At 35.7% G+C, this 23,813-nt stretch overlaps 1 protein-coding gene across 3 annotated transcripts in view; it reads right to left on the reverse strand.

Annotated features, from left to right (window-relative positions):
• Positions 1-23,813, reverse strand: part of LOC115217933 (cell adhesion molecule 2) — a 436,290-nt gene that overhangs the window by 52,740 nt on the left and 359,737 nt on the right. For all 3 annotated transcript variants that reach the window (XM_036508028.1, XM_036508025.1, XM_036508027.1), the window contains 2 exons: positions 17,328-17,538; positions 12,352-12,372 (listed from right to left, as the gene is read on the reverse strand). In XM_036508028.1, the coding sequence (XP_036363921.1) occupies positions 12,352-12,372; positions 17,328-17,538 (232 nt within the window). The remainder of the gene's footprint in view (positions 1-12,351; positions 12,373-17,327; positions 17,539-23,813) is intronic.

Raw genomic sequence — 23,813 nt, forward strand, 5'->3', positions numbered from 1 at the left:
TTTGAAAACTAAAAATTTTGCATTATATAGCTTGTTATTCTCTTTAAGTGAACATTTTTCTGGTTGAAATACACCGAAAAATGGCGGCACAGCAGTAAAAAAAATCGTAAAAAATCGGGATTTTCATAGAAAAAATGCACCGATTTGAATTTTTTCTTCAACGCAAGGAAGAGCAAGCCTTCTTCTATCATACTCTCAATTTTGGTCAACTTGCGCCGCACGGTCTTGGAGGAGATAGTGTTAGTTGAAGGCTACCAAACCTGCCATACTCAGACAACTTCAGCTTTATATATAGAGAGATAAGAGCAAATTAAGACAACTGAGTTTGTATGAGAATGCAGTGGATTCCCAAAGTGGCTGAAGAGATATCCAGGATTCGACTTATTGTCTAACTCAGTGAGAATCCAAGCCGAAATCACTCAAAAAATTCCAGATGTTTTTCCCTACTTCATAGGTTCTGGCCTAGCATGGCAGTATGTTGCTGCTTGCATCAGTTTCCACTGCTTGACAACCGGTATTGGTACGTTTACGTCTTCGTAAATTAGCGGTTCGGCAAAAGAGCCCCCCAGAAAAAGTACCGGACTTTACAAAACAGTAACAAGTACTGGTGTCAATTCATTCGAGTGAAACACTCGAAGGCTGTGCTCCAGCACGGCCGCAGTCTAATGACTGAAACAAGTAAACGATAGACAGTAAAAGACACTAAACATGTGTACCCCACCGCCGTGCACACACTCACACACATAACGTGGACATACGTACATTAATATAGTGATTTCAAATTTTGGCACAAGGCCAGCAATTTCAGGCTAGGGTTAAGTCGATTACATCGGCTCCAGTGTTCAATTAGTACTTGTTTTCTCGACCCCGAAAAGATGAAAGGCAAAGTCGACCTCGGTGGAATTTGAACTCTGAACATGGGGACGGGCGAAATGCCGTTGTGCATTTCACCCGGCGTGCTTAACGATTCTGCCAGCTCGCCGTTTTATATGCGTATTTTAATATATTCTTTTCTACTTTAGGCATAAGGCTCAAAATTTTTGGGGAGTGGGGCCAGTCGATTAGACCAATCCCAGTACGCAACTGGTACTTAATTTATCGACCCCGAATGGCTGAATGGCAAAGTCGACCTCGGTGGAATTTGAACTCAGAATCAGAACGTGGAGACGGATGAAATGCCATTGTGCATTTCATCCGGTGTGCTAAGGATTCTGCCAGCTCGCCGTCTTATATACGTAAATTAATATATTAGTTGCACTGTTTTCATCTGCCCTTTATCGCATTTTTATATTGCAGTTTTTTCTGGAATCATACTCTTCCCTCAGAAAACCTTGTGCATTTACTAGTTTAGTTGCTAACGATCAGACATTGTATGTCTGTATGTGTGAGTGTGTGTGTGTGCGTGTGTGTAGGCGTAGGAGTATCTGTGTGGTAAGTAGCTTGCATACCAACCACATCGTTCCGGGTTCAGTCCCACTGCGTGGCACCTTGGGCAAGTGTCTTCTACTGTAGCATTGTGAGTGGATTTGGTAGACGGAAACTGAAAGAAGCCCGTCGTATATATGTATATATATTATGTGTGTATGTGTGTATATATGTTTGTGTGTCTGTGTTTGTCCTGCAGCATCGCCTGACAACCAATTCAGGTGTGTTTACGTCCCCGTAACTTAGCGGTTCGGCAAAACAGACCGATAGAATAAGTACTAGGCTTACAAAGAATAAGTCCTGGGGTCGATTTGCTCGACTAAAGGCGGTGCTCCGGCATGGCCACAGTCAAATGACTGAAACAAGTAATAGAGTAAAAGAGTGTGTGTGTGTATGTGTGTGCGTGTGAGTGTGTGTGCGTGTGCGTGTGTGTGTGTGTGGTGTGTGTGTGTGTGTAGCTGTACATTTAAAAGCAAAGCGATGATATGAATGTTTTGTCCTACATATTATAAATGTATTTGTTCATTATCACGAAAAGCTTCGTTGTTATTTACCTGAGGAAAAAAATATCTTTTGAAATTGAAGAAAACAACAACAGTAACAACAACAACAAACAAGAATGTTAAGGAACGAAATATAACGAATATAAGTGACTGTATGTGTTGTAGAGACGATTGTTCATGTCACTGATAGCTATGAGGATGGTGATGTTGATGTTGATACTGATGAAGGAAGATGATTAAGGTAATTATACTGACGAGGATGTTGCTGGTGAATAGCTTGCTAATGACGATGTTGATGACTAGGGTAAAGTTACAGATGCTGATGGTGGCCATGAGGACGATGATGGCGATGATGATGACGATGATGATGATGATGATGATGATGATGATGATGATGATGAGAATGAAGAAGGTGACGACAACGAAGAAGAAGAATGGGAAGAAGTGGAAGAATAAGAGGAAGAAAAAGATATATAAGAAGAAGAAATAGAAGAGGAGGAAGAAGAAGAAATAGAAGAAGGGGAGGAAGAAGAAGAGGAAGAAGAAGAAGAAGAAGAAGAAGAAGAGGAAGAAGAAGAAGAAGAAAAGAAGAAGAAGAAGAAGAAAGGAAGAAGAAGAAGAAGAAGAAGAAGAGAAGAAGAAGAAGAGGAGAGGAAGAAGAAAGGAAGAAGAAGAAGAAGAAGAAGAAGAAGAAGAAGAAGAAGAAGAAGAGGGAGAGGAAGAAGATATTGATGATGATGATAGTAACGATAAAAATGATGATTATGAGAACCAAGAAGAGAAAGAAGAAGGAATGAAGAAGATAGTGATTATGATGATGATGATCATGATGATAATGATGATGAGAGTAACGATGAGAATGATGTTGGTGATGATTATGATGAGAATGAAGAAGAAGCAGAAGGAGGGGAAGAAGAAGAAGATGATGATAATGCTGACGATGACGACGACGACTCTGACGACAACGCCTAAGACGATGATAATGATGCTATTCACACAGAAGGTGATATTCATGATAATGATGATGGTAATGGTGGTGATGACGACGACGATGATGACGATAAGGTGAATAACATCAAATAAATTGCAAACACGGTAGTAGTTGAACAATTAAAATTATAAAGATGCTGCTAGAAACCGTTAATTAAAAATGATGCAGCATTCGATTCGTGTACATAAATGTATGCACACCACATGTGGGATCATACACGCACATACTCCCCCCCCAAACACTTATATATACACTATACATAGGCATGCTCAAAGCCATCAACATACATATGTAATATATATAATCTATTGTTTGTGTGTATGTGTTAATGTAATATATATATATACCTATATCTATGTTATACATGTATGTATATATATATATATAATATATATATATATATATATATTATCAATATCTATGTAAGTGTATATCTATATAAATATCTATTTATAAAATGGTATTTATATGTGTATGCGTGTGTGTGTGTCTATGTGTGTGTGTGTGTGTGTGTGAGTGCGCGTGCTTGTGTGTACAATGACAAATCTAAAATAAAGTTAATTATTTGAAAGTGAAAATAATAAAGGAACCTTTGCCAAAATAACAAGCATGCTTTGACTGTATCTGAAATATCTTTGCTCTAAGTTTGCATATAAATAAATTTATACATACACATATGTGTGTACACACATACACACACACACACACACATATATATATATATATATATATATATATTCATACATACATAAATATATATGTCTATATGTATATATCTATATCAATATCTCTCTCTCTCGCTCTCTCTTTATGTATATATATGTGTCCGTGTGTGTAAATATGTATATGGCTATGTTCACACACACTCACATACGCATATGTATATATATATATATTATATATATATATATATATATATATATATATATATATATATATACATAAATATATACATACATAAATATATATGTCTATATGTATATATCTATCTCTCTCTCTCTCTCTCTCTCTCTCTCTATGTATATATAAACATGTGTGTGCGTGTGTGTAAATATGTATATGGCTATGTTCACACACACTCACATACGCATATGTATACATATATATATATATATAATATATATATATATATATATATATTATATATATATATATATATTCATCTGTTAGTTATGTATTTTTCTTTCTTTCGGTATTTAAAATCCAATTTTGCAATCACACTTACGTGTTACTGCTTCATTTACAATTTAGAAATTTCAATTCTAAAAATTGGGATTTAAAGTAAAGTAAAAAAAAAAAAAATTAAATACAACAACAACAACAAAAATGAAAAATAAATCCGAAACTAAAATGATGATGACGATGACAATGTTGCTGATACTGAAGGGGAGTCAGAGGATCAGGATGATGATGACGATGACAACGATGAGTTTCATGCTGAAAATTTGAGGTTTTAATGACAGCATAGCAATAACAATATGTTGAATCAGTAAAATAATGGAAATATAGAGCATATAATCAAAATAAATGAACTAAAAAGACAACGGCATACCAAAACACATGCATAGACGAATCCATTACACACACACGCGACACACAAACATATAATATATATATATATATATATCTTTATATATAAAAGTGAAGTTGTGTGAGTGTCTGTCTCCTATGATTTAGATTCCTAACTACTCCCACATTTTGCGGTGCAGTTTAACCAAAACCGGGTATCTTATAGTCGTGATTCATATCGAGCCCTTCTGGGTATTAGCGCGTGTCTACGATGAGTCTACGATTAAAAAAAAAATTTACCATCATTTTTTTCCCATTTTTAATGCATTTTTTTTTGCTATTATATAAGGGAAGTAACTCTCTAAAAATGCTTATATAGTTATTTCCCTTACAAACACGAGCAACGCCGGGTGATACTGCTAGTATATATATATAGGAATATACGTACGTAGAGGAGTACATATACACATACACTAATATATGTATGAAGTTTTATATTCGTTAATCGCTTGAAAGTTACCAAAATGCTTAAATAAAGAACTTGGCGCTTCGTGCTCACTACTTATCATTTTAACTTATGAGGAGTTTGTTATATAGTGTCAATAAATATTCTGGAATGTTTTCTAAAATTTTATAAAGGAGACTGAAGTGATAATTAGATAATTAGTAAATCTATCTATCTATCTATACTCTTTTACTCTTTTACTTGTGTCAGTCACTTGACTGTAGCCATGCTGGAGCACGGCCTTTAGTCAAGAAAATCGACCCCAGGACTTATCCTTTGTAAGCCTAGTACTTATTTTAGCGGTATATTTTGCCGAACCACTAAGTAAACACACCAAGCGATGTTGGGGGACAAACACAGAAACACAAACACACACACACACACATATATATATAGGACTGACTTCTTTCAGTTTCAGTCCACCAAATCCACTCATAAGGCTTCTTATAGTAGAAGACACTTGGCCAAGGTGCCACGCAGTGGGACTGAACCCGGAACCATGTGGTTCGTAAGCAAGCTACTTACCACACAGCCACTCCGACACCTATACTATCTATATATTTTATAACCTATTTCTTTATTTCATTAATGTATTTAACGGTGGCCATTCTAGAGTACTGCCTTGAAGTATTTTAGTCGAATGAATTGGCTGAAGTAGTTATTTTTAAATCTGGGGCTAATTCTACCGATCGCTTTTGCCGAACTTCTCAGTTAACAGGAACATAAACACGCCAACCACAGTAGAATCCATATAATATTTGTCCTTCACACCCTTTGATATATATAAAGGCCCATGCACTCATATGCATGTACACGACCACACCTGGTTTTAAATTTTATCCTTTTCACTTCTCTTACCGCTCCTGCACCTCTACTGTATTTCACGCTTACCTTAATCCCGATACCATTCTAGAAGGAAATATTTTATATACTTCGGTGGATGTTCTGTGCAGTGCCATTTTGGAGACAGGACAGGACAATGGTTATGGTGGAAAATAATTTTCCTCGGTGCTCTACAGTGGTATCGAACTCGCAATCACGAGCTTGCTAAGCGAAATAACTTAAACTACATAGCCATATCTAAAAAATCATTATTGTTATTTCAGATGATAAATTAACACTAAATATCAATTTGTTTTTAAAATAATCGAAAACAGTGAAGTATTTCTGTTCAGTTCCCTCTAATCTAATTTTCGATCTAGAAAAAAAACAAAAAAAAAAAACAGAGCGCATTCGTATTCAAAATCATCGATAATCGATATGTTCCTATAATCAGGTGATCGTCATTTCTGCTCCTGATTTTATTAAAAGATTTGCCCTTCATAACTCCCTTCTTATAATCAACGGAAGGATATTTAGAAATATCTCGCTTCCCTTCATAACACAAACAAGGTTATTAAATACATTTGTTTCAACTTTGGTTCACCAAAATTCAGTGCAAATGTTATGGTAAACTATTCTACAGAAATATATATTCGTTTCGCACCTTTCCTGCTCTCTTCTTTTTCTAAACACATACATGTATATATGTCTGTTTAAGGTGTTTTCTGTGTACGTGGTGTAAGAATATATATAATCAAAATACACATGTAAACTCACACACACACTCACATACTCACATACATACACACACACACACACACACTGGAAGAGGCGTGATGGTTAGAGTTTGCGATTCAGGGATGTGCTGAAGAGATATTAAGAACACCGGTGAACAAAGGCGGCGAGCTGACAGAAACGTTAGCAAGCCGGGCGAAATGCTTAGCGGTATTTCGTCTGCCGCTACGTTCTGAGTTCAAATTCTGCCGAGGTCGACTTTGCCTTTCATCCTTTCGGGGTCGATAAATTAAGTACCAGTTAAGCACTGGGGGTCGATGTAATCGACTTAATCCGTTTGTTTTTCCTTGTGTTGTCCCGTCTATGTTTAGCCCTTTGTGGGCAATAAAGAAATAAGAACACCGGTGTAACGCAGATACCTGGAAGAGAAGGCTCTGACCGCTGAAGCTCGTAATTGTAGCGTCTGACAAGAAAGAACAGAGAGCATACGTGAGGAGAAAAAGCACATGAGAGCATCACTTCTCCGTTGCGTCAAGTAACTTCACTTGCAGCAGATGTCATCGTTACCGCAGATCAAGAACAGGTCTTGTAGCCCACAATTTGCTTTACGGGAAGGACTGTTTCATGAAGTCGTGTCTTGTCCTTACCTTCGTAACGCAGAGTAGATAAAACAGGGACAACTGAAGAAGGGGAATATTCTTTATGTTGTATTTCTCGTTTCTCTGTTTGTTTTCTTTTTCGTTTTCTAAAAAAAGTACGTTTCTTTGTTTTTGTTTTTATGTTTTCGTTTCTCATTGTGTTCAATGTTTTTTTATGTCCTGTACCCATATATGCATGTATATATACATATATATGTAGGTTTGTACATATATGTATATATGCATATATTCGTGTAACATCGTCCGTTTTTCCGTCCTTGTTTTGTATACATTCGAAGCTTTCTTCCAAAGAATCTAATGCGCTTAGCTTAGATTTTCCTTGGGGCTGGCCAGATTGGAGCAATCTCAAGATTAATCAGCCGAAATTGCGAGGATGATCCGGTTCTTGACTGAAGATTGAAGGCTTCGAATGTCCCGTCCGTGTTTTTTGTATCGTCTTCTAAATGTTTTGCGTCCTTGTCCCAGTTTGTATTTTTTTACACACACACACACACACACACACACACACACACAACACACACACACACACACACACACACACACACCACACACACACACACACACATATATATATGTATGTATGTATGTATATATACACATGGATGCATACATAGACACATGCACACATACACAAATATGTATGTATGATTGAAAAATGCTGTGAGTTGCAAAACCAAATAGTTCGATTTGCATAAATACGTCTCTGGTGGCGAAAAAAAATATTCTGGCAATAGTTCTAGTGAATATTCGGTAAAGTAAAAATAAACAATATTCCTGGGAATTCTGACTACTTTATTTTATTAATATATGTGCGTATGTGTGCGTGCGTGCGAGTGAGTGTATGTGTGTATGTGTGTGTGTGTGTGTGTGCAGGAATGTGTGTGCTTGTTCACGTATCCCAGACAATAATAATATAAATACATCTTACTGTAAAATGTCAAAAGGAAAAATAGTTATATTGAGTATGAATCATAGTGGGGGTTTCTAAATTGTTTCCTTTATGTCAAAATATTATTTGTTAAACCATATTTAGTAATTGCACTCTCTACACTGTGAATCTTCTCTCGAACTGATTTCCATGGCATTATTCCAGTAATTTTTGTATAGCAGATCTTCTAATTAGCTATTGCAGTTAATTTTATGAAACCTCCAGTGCAGGTTAAATTCAAAGAAATAGTTTATAGATGAAAGAAATAAAACCTTGCATGAAACAGCTGGAGTTGTCACCGTGTGGATAAGATCAATCTCACTCGTCACAGCAACACACAAGTCCTTTTCTTTCAATTGAATTTAATTAATTAAAATTTTCAGTGTTTTATGCCCTGTCAGAAAGTATCAATGAAGTTAGTTTTTAAGCTAATAATTGGTTCTTCCCGTCGCTGCTGAAGCTTTATTTGATTTAAATTTCTAGTCTTTGAATTGTATTGGGTTCTTCGTAATCGAAAGCTTTGATATCTCCTTAAAAATAAAGACTTTGTGACTAATCAAACATCTATCTATCTATCTATCTATCTATCTATCTATCTATCTATCTATCTATCTATCTATCTATCTATCTATCTATCTATCTATCTATTGATCTATCTATCTGTCTATATAAGAATTTTTTGTGTAATAAGATAAAAAACCAAGGGTGTATAGATATTAGAGCATTTATAGATAGGTCTTACAGCTGTTTCTAGAATATTAATTAATATTATCCCTTCATCGGAGACGGTGTGAGAGGAAAAATTAGTTAGTTTCGATGTGATATCTATCTATCTATCTATCTATCTATCTATCTATCTATCTATCTATCTATCTATCTATCTATCTATCTATCTATCTATCTTACACAAGCCCTCAGAAGCAAGACTGCTATCCCTATCCCTTTATCATACTTTAGTCTCTCAACACCTTTGAATAAAACCATCTACTTCTCTACTATAACCTCACTTAGTCATAGGCCTTTTCTTTGCCTTGTGAGTTACTTGGCAATCTCACTAGTGCTGATGCCACGAAAAAACGTATCCACTACACATTGTCAAGTGATACAACCCGCAATAGCATGGAAGACACACGTTAAACAAAGATAATGTGATATCTATATTGATCACAAATAAGTAAAGTGACTTGAATAAATGCAATGCAACGTAGGATTTATCGAGCATGTTATACAGTCAAGCATTTACATTTTTTATTCTTTTTCATATTTCAGTCATTGTATTGCACCCATGCTGGGGTATCCCTTAAAGAATTTCATCCGATACTCATTCTCGTGGTATGCGTTGTCGAACTACTAACCCACGGGGATATAAATCAACTAAGGCACGTTGCCAGCTGATGTGGGGTCAGACGTGGAATCGTTTAAAAAAACACATACATACATCCATTTATACGTTGGTAGACAGGTAGATACAATGGCCTTCACCAAACTTTTCTGTTTACTAAATTCACTCAAAAACAAATTTGTTAATCCGGACAATAGTAGAAGATATGTGCCTAAGGTACAGATCTGTGGGACTGAACCAGAAGCCACAAGGTTCTGAAATAAATTTCATAACCACACAGCCATACTTATTTGTGTATCACACATTTACTGATGTTAAATCATGATGGATCATACTTATTTATGAATCATTTATGTAACCACACAGCCAAACTCCATTTATGTATCACACATTTACTGATGCTCAATCGAAATGGATCCCCGTTGGTTACGGTGGTGCATATTCAGTCTTTTGATTAACCACCAATGAACCACCTGTTCATTGAATTAGTATGTAAATGGCTGCGCATTCCACCTATCCATGAATTCTTAACGTAATTCCGATGTGGCATTCGTGTGAGACTACATGACATGCAGGACCTTTAAATTATAGGGCTTTCATACTGCTTTCATCTCCCCTATTTCGCTCACATGTTTTGGGTTGACCTGGTGTTATTGTACAATAACTGGCCCAAACGCCATACTGCGGGATCGAACTCAGAATCGCATAAATGTGGAGTGAACAGAACTTTTAAAGCAAACAAATAAGTTTATTTTGGTTAGACAAAAAGATGTTTTTAAGAGACATGAAAGAGGATTCCTTTAGTAAAAAAAAATCATTGTATTACTAATGTGTATGTGAGCCCTTAAGGGAGCTTATAAGCTGTCAGTACCTCTATTAGAAATAGCAGCCAAATCTCCCTGAAATCATACCCCTTTTAAGAAAAGGGCACAGACGGTTTAGCCTATTCATAGGAAACCTGTAGTTCATGGAACTTTCTGAATTGTACGCCTAACGAAAAATTGTCTTGTATAGTTTGTAGTGCGGCCCGCTAAATGATGAGCTATTTATCATGAGGCCCGCTTCTCGAAAAAGGTTGCTGATGCTTGTTTTAGACTTAGACATACTTATTTTTGAATAAAAAATTGGAAGGAATGGCCACGGGAGGAACGTACTTGATTATAATGACTTTCATTTGAAGTTGAACCAGAGATTTACAATCACAGACATAATTACAGAAAACTGGTATTTCGAAGATTTCGGAAGACAACTCGAAATATTATACAGACGTCGTCTACTAAAACTATATTGAATTTGAAAGAAAGCTGGCCGTAGTCTGCTAAAACTTTATTGTATTTGACATGAAGACAATCTCTCTCTTAAAACATAGCCTACAGCCTCCAAAGAGGAGACATTGAATAATGTAGTCAGAGGTGTAGTATTCCTAAAAACAAAAGACGATGGAGAAACAATGGCTTGAATGCCTTTGATCATAGGTCTGGTCGATCAGAGCCGAATTGGCAGCCATAGTGGGAACTGTGACTAATTAGCTCATTGATCTAATTTGATTTATCTCTGAGCTAATTATTCCTTAACAACAATAACAACAACAACAACGACGACGACGATCACCACCACCACAGCAATAACAAAAACAAGAACTCACTACACTATTATAGTAAAAACATAGTGAACAGACTCTAGTTCCTTCTTAGAACTATTGAAAGGTCGAGTCGTCGCCGAAGTCTTTTCGTTAAAAGTGGGGACAGACTTTGTCGCAGATATACATATAAATAAGTAACCGTAGAGGCAAAGTCAAGAAGTTATCTGTCGTACGGTTGTACGACAGTATACCAGAATTGTCCCAATATATTACTGAGTGTATTACAGAAGATTAAAAACTAAATTAAAACTCAGCAGAACTTCTCCGCCTTGAGAGGACATAGCTCCGGTACTACGTATATGTGGTAAGAACGTAGCAGGAATGAATCGTAAGGCGGATTCTTCATGTCGACCGAACCGGCAGGAGACCCAGTGGCGGACCAAGAATGAGATGTTTGTACAAAGTCCATAGTTTCAGTCGATTATGTTTGGGAATCCAGACAGAAAATCTAAAGATAGTCGCTTTGATAGGACCCTCTAGAAGAAGTACCTGAGGGCTCTATGGCCTCGACCAATCCAAGAATAGAGGGCAGAGAAAATGAATAGATGGATAGATGGAGAGCTCGAACTCAGAATATGATGTGTCATAACTAAATACTGCAATGCATGTAGTCGATTTTTTTTTATCTTAGCATTTTTGGCATTCATCAAACATACGTTTGTAACTGTAGATAGAATTTACATATGCCATTCATTATAGAACTGTCGCTATCAGTCATCAGCCATACTGTGATAATACTCCTTCCTACTACAAGCACAAAGTTTGAAGTTTGGTGGAGAGGGGAGGGGCCAGGCGATTGCATCGGGCCCAAAGCTCAACTGGTACTTAATTTATCGACCTCGGAAGAATGAAAGGTAAAGTCGACCCCGCAGTATTTTGAACTCAGAATGTAAAGATGGATGAAACAGTGCTAAGCATTTTGTCGGACGTGCCAACCATTCTGCCATCTCGGTATCTTATACAGGAGGAATAACAGAAATAATCTAATTTTTCTAGCACACACCAGCCATGACATATTAACAGAAGTATAATCAACTGCTTATACCATTCACCAGCCATGCAATTGTAGCAGCAGAAATAATTTAGCTCTTCTATCATTCATCAGACATGCAATGGTGTGACAGAAATGATCAACTGTTGCTACCATTCATCAGCCATGGATTGGTAACAATAGAAGTAATCTACCGCTTCTACCATTCACCGGTCGAACAATGATAACAATATCCACAACTCAGTGCTTCAGTCACACACCAGGCATGCAATAGTAGCTTCAGAAATAGTTTATCTTACCTGGATCATTTCGAGGTTTGTCTGAAAATGGAAATAGAATAAAAATGATACATAAAATAAAAATTATTGCGAAACATATAAGAAGCCGTTGAAATATAATTAAGTACTTAGAAATTTTTCTTATACTTCATTGTATAAGCTTTCAAACTGTTAAATTAACAAGATCATGTGTCCATACATGGTCATTGGTTCTAGCAGAAATACTAACCGAATTTCCAACGCAGCGTCTTAAAAATGCTAGAACACATTGCATAATGTAGTTATAGATATACTACTTACTCTAAAAATATTCTTACACCTAGAGTTTATGTGGCATAGTGCCACTGGACAAGAGAAGAACCAAGTGGTTAAGAAACAGCGAATTTTTTTCTCTTTTTGGTCCTGATATTTTGGGGCATGGCACTAATAGATTTTACCGACTGCAGTGCTCCAAAGGTACTTATTTCATCGACTTCGAAAGGATAAAAAGCAAAGTCGACCTATGCATCATTTTAACTTTGAACGTAAAGTCGGAAGGAATATTACTAAGGATTTTATCCACTATGCTAACGAACCTGCCATTTTGCAGATATACACACAATTCCCTTGATCAGCACAGACGTTCCTTTAATAGTCTCTGTCCCCCATTTACTGACTTCAACTCTGGAATTAATCAACCGCTGTTAACCACTAGTCTGTTAACATATTTTGAATCAGGTCGACCTTTGATCCTGTAAGTATTGTTGGTTCCCAGAGTAACGCAACTCTGATGAATTTGTTCCTGACCCGGAAGTAGTAAAACCTTGTAAAACGGAGTCTCCTCGCTCTGAACATCTCTGATATCAGGGAAGAATTCCAGTAGAGGTCTTCATTGGTTGCTCACTATTGCCATTCGCCATTCACGGCGCGTCGGAATAAGCGGGTATAGCATCCGTCTAATCGTTCCTACAACGTTTTTGTCAGGGCCCAAGTTTCAGTAATAACAGTAGATTTTAACTGATGTAAAATATGAGTATTTACTTAAATTGTTTAACCAGATGGTTATCTTTTGTCGATTATTATTCCTCGTTATTTGTCCATCTTAACACTCTGTCAGGTTTTGAGAGGACACAACGTGCTACTGGTAAGAGCTAACAATATTTTGCTGGGACATAGTGTATCTAGGACTACATTATCTAATATGTTCTGGCTTTTTATTCTTAAGATCTAGAGCGTGTGTGAGTTTGCTCAGTAGTTCGCAGGTATAAAAAAATTAGCAAAATGCATAGCACTTGCTGATACCGAGTGAACCTCGCTTGTGCGTAATAGCTGTAGCATATTTATTGGTCTGTAATATTATCTTTTATTTTTTATTTTTTGCTTGTTTCGGTGGCTGGATACTAGCTATGCTGGGGACACCACTTTGAAGGGTCTTAGTCGAAAAAATCGCCCCTAGTGCTTATTTTTAAACCTAGGGATGATTCTATCGATCGTCTTTGCCAAAACGCTAAGAGGTGGCAGTGTGGAAGTGATAAACACACATACACACCTACATGCACACACACAGACGTACAGACATATATATATATATATATATATATATAGATATATATATATATATATATATATATATATATATATATATATATACACATTGGGTTTACGCAGTTTCTGCCTACGAAATTCATAGGTCAGTTCAGTCTGGGTGTATAGTCGGACACATTTGCCCAAAACTGCCATGCAGTGGGACTGAACCACGAAACCATGTGGTCGCAGAGCAAACTTCTTAACCTCACAGCCACACTTGCACCTAAAATATGGATAAATAGATTTAATTTCTTGATTTTTAATGGCGAAAAAAAATATTTTTGAGTAGACGGGAGCGACAATATTTAGTTATATTGCTCCTCACTATTCACGTTAACAGTGAACTGTGAAACTCAAAGAGATTTGGACTCAGATTCAAAATGGCTATTACAACATTCAGCAAACGTTTTCTTCTGTTGCTCCAGTGATTCTGCCATTCTATCTCCATCTTGTTCTAGAGACCAAAATTGACAAATCCGTTAAAAGTTTGTAAAGCACACTCACAAGCACACACTATCTTTTTCTCCTGAGAATAATTTTGACCATAGTTATGCTTGATCAGAGCTGACCTGGGACTAAACAATAAAAGTAAGAACAAGAACTGTGAAAGTTGACCTCGTCTGATTTTGAAATCAAAACAAAGGCTTAGCGTTCTAACTAAATATGACAACGCTTTGTCCAATGCTCAACAATGATTGCCACTTCGTTCTACTTCTCTACATATTTCTATTACCTAACGGATCTCAGACTATTTAATCTCTGTAATGTATTGTAAAACTATGCGTGCTGAAAATAAAAAAAAAAACGAAAATGATTAAACTGTTGTTGTCGTCCATTTTGTTATTCTTTCTTGCACATCAAAGAGTTATCTTCATTCTTAGATTGAATTACTTTCCACAGAACAAAGAATGATAAATAAGTGTTTTATTGTAAAATAGTCTTCAAGGCTTTAATAATAGACAACGTCGGTAGAATTTATTGCAAATACTTATATAGTACACAGTGTCACTTTCCTTTTCCGAGTGCAAAGAATTCTTTACTAAGTAATTCCATAATGCTTTTAATATTCATTTTGCAAAATAAATTGATTTAAAGAATATTGTCAAAAAAAAGAAATATATATATATATATATATATAATATATATATATATATATATATATATACAGACATACATAGCAACAAATAAAATTTAGTAAAGAAAAATATGATTGCTAAATCTTCGCAGGAGAGACCATACACACACACACACACACACACACACACACACACACACACACACACACACATGTACATATAGGCATATGTATTAAACATCTATTTTAGATGATGAAAGATTATTAGGAAATAACCAATATTCACAGAAAATATCAATTAATCTAGGCAAACTGAAATAATTCTTCAACATCGATAAAATATTCTTTCCATTAGACTTATGCTATTAACTTATTTCTAATAAGTTTAAATGGAGACATTCCGTTTTGTGTGTTTTGCCTCGAAACCGTTTTACATTTACAGCTATTTTGTGAGAGACATTTTCAAAAAATGGAACATATTAATATATCTTCGTAATTCAATCATTGTTGCACTAGTTTCAATTAGTAAATCGCTAATGCCTTTTCTTTATAAGTAATTTACAAGAAATATAATTGTGTTCTTTTCATAGCAAGATTTTAAAGAATTTGTTTGATACATGTTTAGAAAAGACGATGTCTGATGACTTAGAAGTTCATATCCCACATAGGAAGTGTCATTCGTGAACAGCCTAAGTAATTAATTCAAGACTGAATAATGTGACTAGAGCTTCAGGTTAGCTCTGGTCAAGTAAACCTGAACAGAGTTTATGTAACGCTTTTATTGGTTTCAGTCATTGAAGTACTGCCATACAAGGACGCCATTTTATTTTTTTTCAGTAGATTCATCATCATCATCATCATCATCGTTTAACGTCCGTTCTCCATGCTAGCATAGGTTGGACAGTTCAACCGGGGATCTGGGAAGCCAGAAGGCTGCACCAGGCTCCGGTCTTATCTGGCAATGTTTCTACAGCTGGATGCCCTTCCTAACGCCAACCAATCCGTGAGTGTAGTGGGTGCTTTTTACGTGCCACCTGCACTGGTGCCAGGCGAGGCTGGCATCGGCCACGGTCGGATTGGTGCATTTTACGTGCCACCTGCATTAGAAGATGTAATTAAGAAAGACTTTGAGGCTGATGGACTAGCACCAAACATAGCACTCAATCCTTTCTGTGGCATGAAACATGAGGACTGCATTGTTTGGGCAAAGGTGCATCTTTTAGACGCAAAATCCATTTGATGAATCGGATGTCAGGGATGTGATAAGGTAACAAAGTCACTTTGAGCAGTTGCTTCTCAAAGGTGTACGTTCGTGCCTATATCAACAGTCTACCCACAGATCCTATAAAATTGGCTAAATCTGTATGGTCTCAGCTGGCAGAATCGTTAGCACGCCAGGCGAAATGCTTAGTGGTATTTCGTCTGCCGTTACGTTCTGAGTTCAAATTCCGCCGAGGTCGACTTTGCTTTCATCCTTTCGGGGTCGATAAATTAAGTACCAGTTACGCACTGGGGTCGATGTAATCGACTTAATCCGTTTGTCTGTCCTTGTTTGTACACTCTATGATTAGCTCCTTGTGGGCAATAAAGAAATAGGTCTCAGATGCAAAATAATTTCAATGAACTGAGTGGAAGGGACATGATAGAGTAAAAAAATCAATTTGATCGGCTGTTTAATGATGGCAAAAACCAGAGGCGATTTACGTTAATGCCTCTCTCAACGGCCCACTCGTAGAGCATTCAAAATCAGCTAAAATACATTTATTGATGCATGTGCGAATGACAAATCACATGGTTTGCATGGCTTATTTTAAAAGCTTTATGGATGCACATCAAAGTATTTGCAGTAAATTTATAAACGCATACAGGAATAGTATAAATTGGATGGATGGAAGCACTCCGTCGGTAACGACGATGAGGGTTCCGGTTGATCCGAATCAACGGAACAGCCTGCTCGTGAAATTAACGTGTAAGTGGCTGAGCACTCCACAGACACGTGCACACTTAACGTAGTTCTCGGGGATATCCAGCGTGACACAGAGAGTGACAAGGCCGGCCCCTTGAAATACAGGTACAACAGAAACAGGAAGTAAGAGTGAGAGAAAGTTGTGGTGAAAGAGTACAGCAGGGATCACCACCATCCCCTGCCGGAGAATCGTGGAGCTTTTAGGTGTTTTCGCTCAATAAACACTCACAACGCCCGGTCTGGGAATCGAAACCGCGATCCTATGACCGCGAGTCCGCTGCCCTAACCACTGGGCCATTGCGCCTCCACAGTATAAATTGAGAGACATGGTAAAGAGGTAAAAAAACAAAACAAAACAAAACAAAACAAAATAAACACAAACTAACTTACCAATTACTAAAAGATAAACATGTTTTCTGATCGTGTCTTTAGAACTGACTTGGCATTCATATACACCGTTGTGTTTGCACTGAACATTTTTGATTTGGAGGTTCCATTCGTGTGCAGAAGGTACTCTGTGAACACTGTACGTACTGTCTTCAACATAAAGCTCTTCTGATACCGTAAGCGGGTTCGGATCGGAGGCTTTCCGCCATATAACCTATAGAAAACAAAAGAAAATTAATAATTAATATTTTTATATCCTTCTAATATCCCCTCCAAATCATACCCTTATGACAAATAATATCATCGTCTTCATCTTCATTATTATTATTATTATTATTATTATTATTATTATTATTATCATTATTATTATTATCATTATTATTATTATTATTATTATTATTATTATCATTATTATCATTATTATTATTATCATTATTATTATTATTATTATTATTATTATTAATGATAATATAATAATAATAATAATAATAATATAATAATAATAATGATAATAATAATAATAATAATAATACAAATAATAATAATAATGATAACAATAATAGGCACACACCAGAAAAGGTCACAGAAAACGAGAAAGCAACCATACTCGCTGATATGCCAATACACACAGATAGAGAAATTATGGACAATAGGCCAGATATAGTTGTCAGAGATGCAAGAAAAGAATGCTTTTTAATTGATGTATCAATACCAGCAGATGACAACGTTTCTCTAAAAGAAATGGAGAAACTTTCAAAATACAAAGACCTGGAAATAGAGGTAACTCGAGTGTGGAATCTAAAAACAGAAACAATTCGTATCATAGTGGGCGCATTAGGTATGATATAAAAATATTCAGTCAAATACATAACAAATCACTAGAACTTACAAATATATTTAACATACAGAAAATTGCACTACTGGGCACTGCACACATCCTACGGAAAACACACACACACATACACAAACACACACCTGCGCGCACACATATACACACACACATATACACACGTGTGTGTATATATATATATGACCGACGGGCTTCTTTCAGTATCCGTCTATCAAATACACTTACAAGGCTTTGGTCGGTCGGGAGTGAGGTGTGGTGCATAGTAGAAGACACCCAAGGTGCCATGTAGAGAGACTTAAACTGGAACCAAGCTTCCTATCACACAATCATGACTTCGCCTATATCCGCCCCGGCGCCTATATATGATATATATATATGATATATATATATATAAAGCTGAAGTTGTCTGTGTATGGCAGGTTTTGTAGCCTTCAACTAACACTATCTCCTCCGAGACACTCCGGGGAAAGTTGATCAAAATTGAGAGTATGAAAGAAGAGGGCTGGCTCTTCATTCCGTAAAAGAAAATTTCAAATCGGACCTTGTTAAAACCTAAAACTATATACATAAAAAGGTGCTTTTTTTTCTATGAAAATCCCTATTTTACGATTTTTTGACCGCTGTGTCGCCATTTTTCGGTGTATTTCAACCAGAAAAATGTTCACTTAAAGAAAATAGCAAGCTACATAATGCAAAAGTTTTACTTTTCAAAAATTCCAATTCTAAAGGGTCGAAACAAACCCGAGCAACACCGGGCTATACTGCTAGTATATAATAAATATATATGCACTTCCCCCCACACACACAGGAACACAATAGTCTCCAGTAAAGTTTCTGCCTACAAAATTCCATTCACAGAGCATTGGTCAAACGTAAATCTCTATGGTTACGAAGGGAATTACTGAACCATATAGCATTGCCAACACCTATACGTATCTATAGTTTTTGCGATTAAGTGAGGATTTAAGACTTCAAATGCGCATGACACGTTTGAAAGCGAAAGTAAATGCGCCTATCTCACTCTCTTCTCCTTCTACCTTGTCTCTCTCTCTTTCTATGTATATATATATATATAAAATATAAATGTATGTATGTACATGTATATATAAATATATTTATACGTGTATTTATATGTGTACTCACACATAGATATATATGCATATATGCAGAGATATTTTAGAACTTACACACACACACATACGCACACGCACACACACACATACATATATGAAGGAATAAATTTCAAATTTATAAGTGGAATATTCAGATCTAGGCTACATATGTAGATTGCATTGGTAAGCTTCATTCAAGCAGAAGAGATTGTGAAGCTGAACTGTAGAAATCTGAGGCAAAAAGAAATGATAATAATAAAAATAATAATAATAATAATAATAATAATAATAATAATAATAATAATATCTTATTGTTGTTGTTATTGTGAGATATGTGAAATAGACGTGATTGAACAATTGCTTCTGTGCTAAGTGTAGTTTTAAGCCGAATAAAGTACATTTACAGATAAAATATAGACTGGAAACTAACGATTGGGTGATAAATTTTGCAGTAATGCATTGTCGAAGGAAGCTACAAAATATCATACACAGACACACAGACACATACACAGGCAAAAAAAAAATGGTCTCACTCACGACGTGTCTTGCTGTCTCTCTCTTGCACTCTCTCTTTTCCCCTCTCCTTAAATATATATATGCACATACGCATATATATATATATATATACACCTACACAACAATGTGTGTGTACCAACATGTATATGTATATATGTATGTATATATATATATAAATATATATTAATCAAGCGTACAGTATTATATATCCATTACAGCCGATCTTACCAATCGGTTTCGCACTCGGTATTTAACGGAGTGTTAAACGACAGTCCAATCATGTAACCCTGCGCTCATCAGAGATCACTATATTTAATTCCATAACGACTACCTCTGATGGGTTACATAATTGGACGGTTACCAAAAATCCTTTGAACCCCTAGTGTCAAACCGATTTGTAAGATCGGCCGTAATGGTTATATAACACTGTACACTTCGATTAATACACCCACTTTATTGACAGATATACGAGTGCTTTTTTTCCTAATCTACGGACTCTTAAACGGCTTACATATATATATATATATAAGAAAAATAAAAACGGAAAATACGCACACTTAGATTGTTGTAGTATAATTTTTAATGTATCGACCGGTTTCGCAATCGCTATTCATGATACAATGTTTAATTTATATGAAAATAAACTTTTTTTAAGAAGAAAATGGGTCCATGTTGTTTATAATGAGATTCACGAGTGAATGATTTTACAAGTTGACAGGTAAAGGGAGGTAATTGGTTATTATTATTGTTATTGTTGTCTGTAACCCCAGAAATAGTGAGGCATTCAACACTATTGTGCAAACTCTCCCTTTACTAACTAGAGATCCAAAAATGAACGACATCCTGAAAACACACAAACTCATCAAATGCAATAAACAAGACAAATTGCTAAAGAGACTACTAACAAATGCGAAGCTTTACAAAACAACCACGAAACCAACGGTTAAAAAATGTGGACGCCCGAACTGTGGAACCTGCCCCCACCTGCTTGAAGGACAGAGGTTCACAATTAAAACTAGTTTCATCTGTGCCTCTGAGAACCTAATTTATGTAATAACCTGCTCGGGTTGCAGTCATCAGTACATTGGACAAACGAGTTTAATTTTGAGGAAGAGAATTACTCTGCATAAGGAGCAAATCCGTTTCCCGCAATACAGACAAATCCCTCTTAGTGAACACATAGAAAAATGTGAAGGTAACATCAAACCAAATTTTACAGTCTTCCCTTTCTACCAGTGCAAAGACACAATCTCTCAACTAGAACGCTTAAATAAAGAAACTTTTTTCATTGAAAAATACAAAACGAGTCTGAATAAGCACGCATAACCAATTTATATATTTTTACATATTACATCACTGTACATAAATCCCCTACTAAACAAGGCCCCCCCTTTTTTTTAAACCTGTCTCCTTTCTGTACACATATTTTTTCCCCACCCAAAAGCTAAACAGTTATCTCCCTTACAGACAACAATAACAATAATAACAACCAATTACCTCCCTTTACTTGTCAACTTGTAAAATCATTCACTCGTGAATCTCATTATAAACAACATGGACCCATTTTCTTCTTAAGAAAAAATATATTTTCATATAAATTAAACATTGTATCATGAATAGCGATTGCGAAACCGGTCGATACATTAAAAATTATACTATAACCATGTAAGTGTGCGTATTTTCCGTTTTTATTTTTCTTATATACATTACAATCCACCACGTGGGGACAACCGAAATTCCTCTTTTCTGTTACTATTACTATATATATATATATATATATATATATATACATACATATATATATATATCTATATACACACATATATATATCTACATAATATATATACATGCATACAGATATATATACATATATATACATACATATATATACATATATATACATATATATATGTATACATATATATATATATACTTACACATATATATACATACATATATATACATATATATATACTTACACATATATATACATATGCATATATATGTATATATATATACTTATATATTGCACACACACATTGTATATCTACACTTACACACACACACACATATATATATAGATATACATATAGATGCATGTATGCATGTATATGTATATGCACACATATACACGTACATTTATGTGTGTGTGCGTACGTGTTTGTGCATGTACGTGCGCTCGCATGTATGTGTGTGAATGAAGAATAGTGTATGTGTTAAGTGAGACAGAATGTGAATTTGTGAATGTTTATCTAAATAAATATTCATGGATATATACAACAGATAGTTCCATTCCCAATATACGCATCCATGTATGTGTATACAGTGATACACTTTCACGCACAACGCACACATACTTCCTCACATACATGCATATATGCGCCAAGCCTAAACAATAATTTCAGGCATGGTCAGTAACCTCTAGTCACGCAAGGTCAAACTGCTGCTTCTTGGACACAATTGCGTCGATTAAATAAATGTTTATCCTAATGTATATTTACATACGTATACAAACACACATATTCACATACATATTTCTTGGCAAATAGACATACCCACACGAACATTTGAATACTGGCATAATAATGTTTGTTCATTCGTATTAAAAACATAGTCTGTATACAAACAATTACTTTATGGCAGTCACATATTAACCACTTAAAAACACTCACAGAACTGCTACAATGATTTTTATAGTAGTTCTTAAAGTACATTCTATCATGTGGTTTAAAAGTATATACACTATATTACAGATTGAATTGCAATATTATAGATTAAACCGTGTGGAAAGGTTTCGTCGCAATTCTGTGTCCAGGTCAATGAGAACATCACCACTGTAGCTCATATTTCATGTTTGAAAAGTATGCAGCGAAAATTGTTTGTGTGAATATGCACGTCAGGGGTTCACAAACCGAATGCAAATTGACTGGTAGTGACGACTAAGAAATCCGATAATTTCATGTAAACAATCTATATAGCATAATCGGTCTACACAATATCCTCATTCATTATTTTTTAACGTCCGTATTTCCATACTCGCATGGATCAGACGCCTACAAAACGACGCCTTTCCTATTCTCAACTCTTACTTGTTTGTAAACAATGTAATAATTTTCATGGTCAAACGTTTTTCAATGGAAGGCTTATAACGAACGACATCGCTTGTATGACAGTGAAGATCGTTTACAACTATCTTATGATGTTAAAAAAGGGCATAAAAACTCCATGAGCTTCTGTCAGTTTCTGTCTACTAAAATCACTCCCACGGCTTTGTTTGACTCGGATTTATTGTAGAAAATCCTTGCTCAAATTACAGGGCAATGGTTGGAAAGCATGCATTTTAACCACACAGCCACATCTGTGTATATAGTTTATATAATATAAACCTCCTACACATTTTATATCAGATGAAAACAATCACTTTTACGGGTAAACATGACAGCCGTTGATGCATGAAATGAGATTTACGATTAGATATTTCACAATCTTTAAATTTGTTTTGCTGCATCTGTTCGTGAAAATATGACGAAAATAAAGCATCGATAGACCCACGTTGTTGCCTGAGTTCTTCTTGGCAAGCATCCATCACCCTTTTATTGCCTTTGTATGGAAATTATGGCATGTCAATGTCGTAACTTCCGGTTAAATTAGATTCATAATTTTTAAAATCCCCTAAACTTTATGTTAATCGAATTTTGATACTTTATAATAGATTGTGCTGTGACGAAATAAACGAAATGTAATTATAATGGCTTGTGTGTTTTAACCCTTTGAACCTTCTAGTAGGCGTTAGCGGATGCGCTTTCATTTGACTATACCCTTAGAAGACGCATAAGTGGGCAACCTCATGGCTTTGTGTTTATGGCTAGCTAATTAGTAGAACAATCATTATTTTTCAGATGTAAAACTGTGTGCTCAAAACTATGTGGCCAACCTATTTTGCATCTTCTATGGGTTATAGTAAAATGAAACTCAACCTGCTAAGGCGTACTAAAGCATACTAGCGGATTC

This window comes from Octopus sinensis, linkage group LG12 (assembly GCF_006345805.1).
Source record: "Octopus sinensis linkage group LG12, ASM634580v1, whole genome shotgun sequence".
Classification (NCBI taxonomy): domain Eukaryota; kingdom Metazoa; phylum Mollusca; class Cephalopoda; order Octopoda; family Octopodidae; genus Octopus; species Octopus sinensis.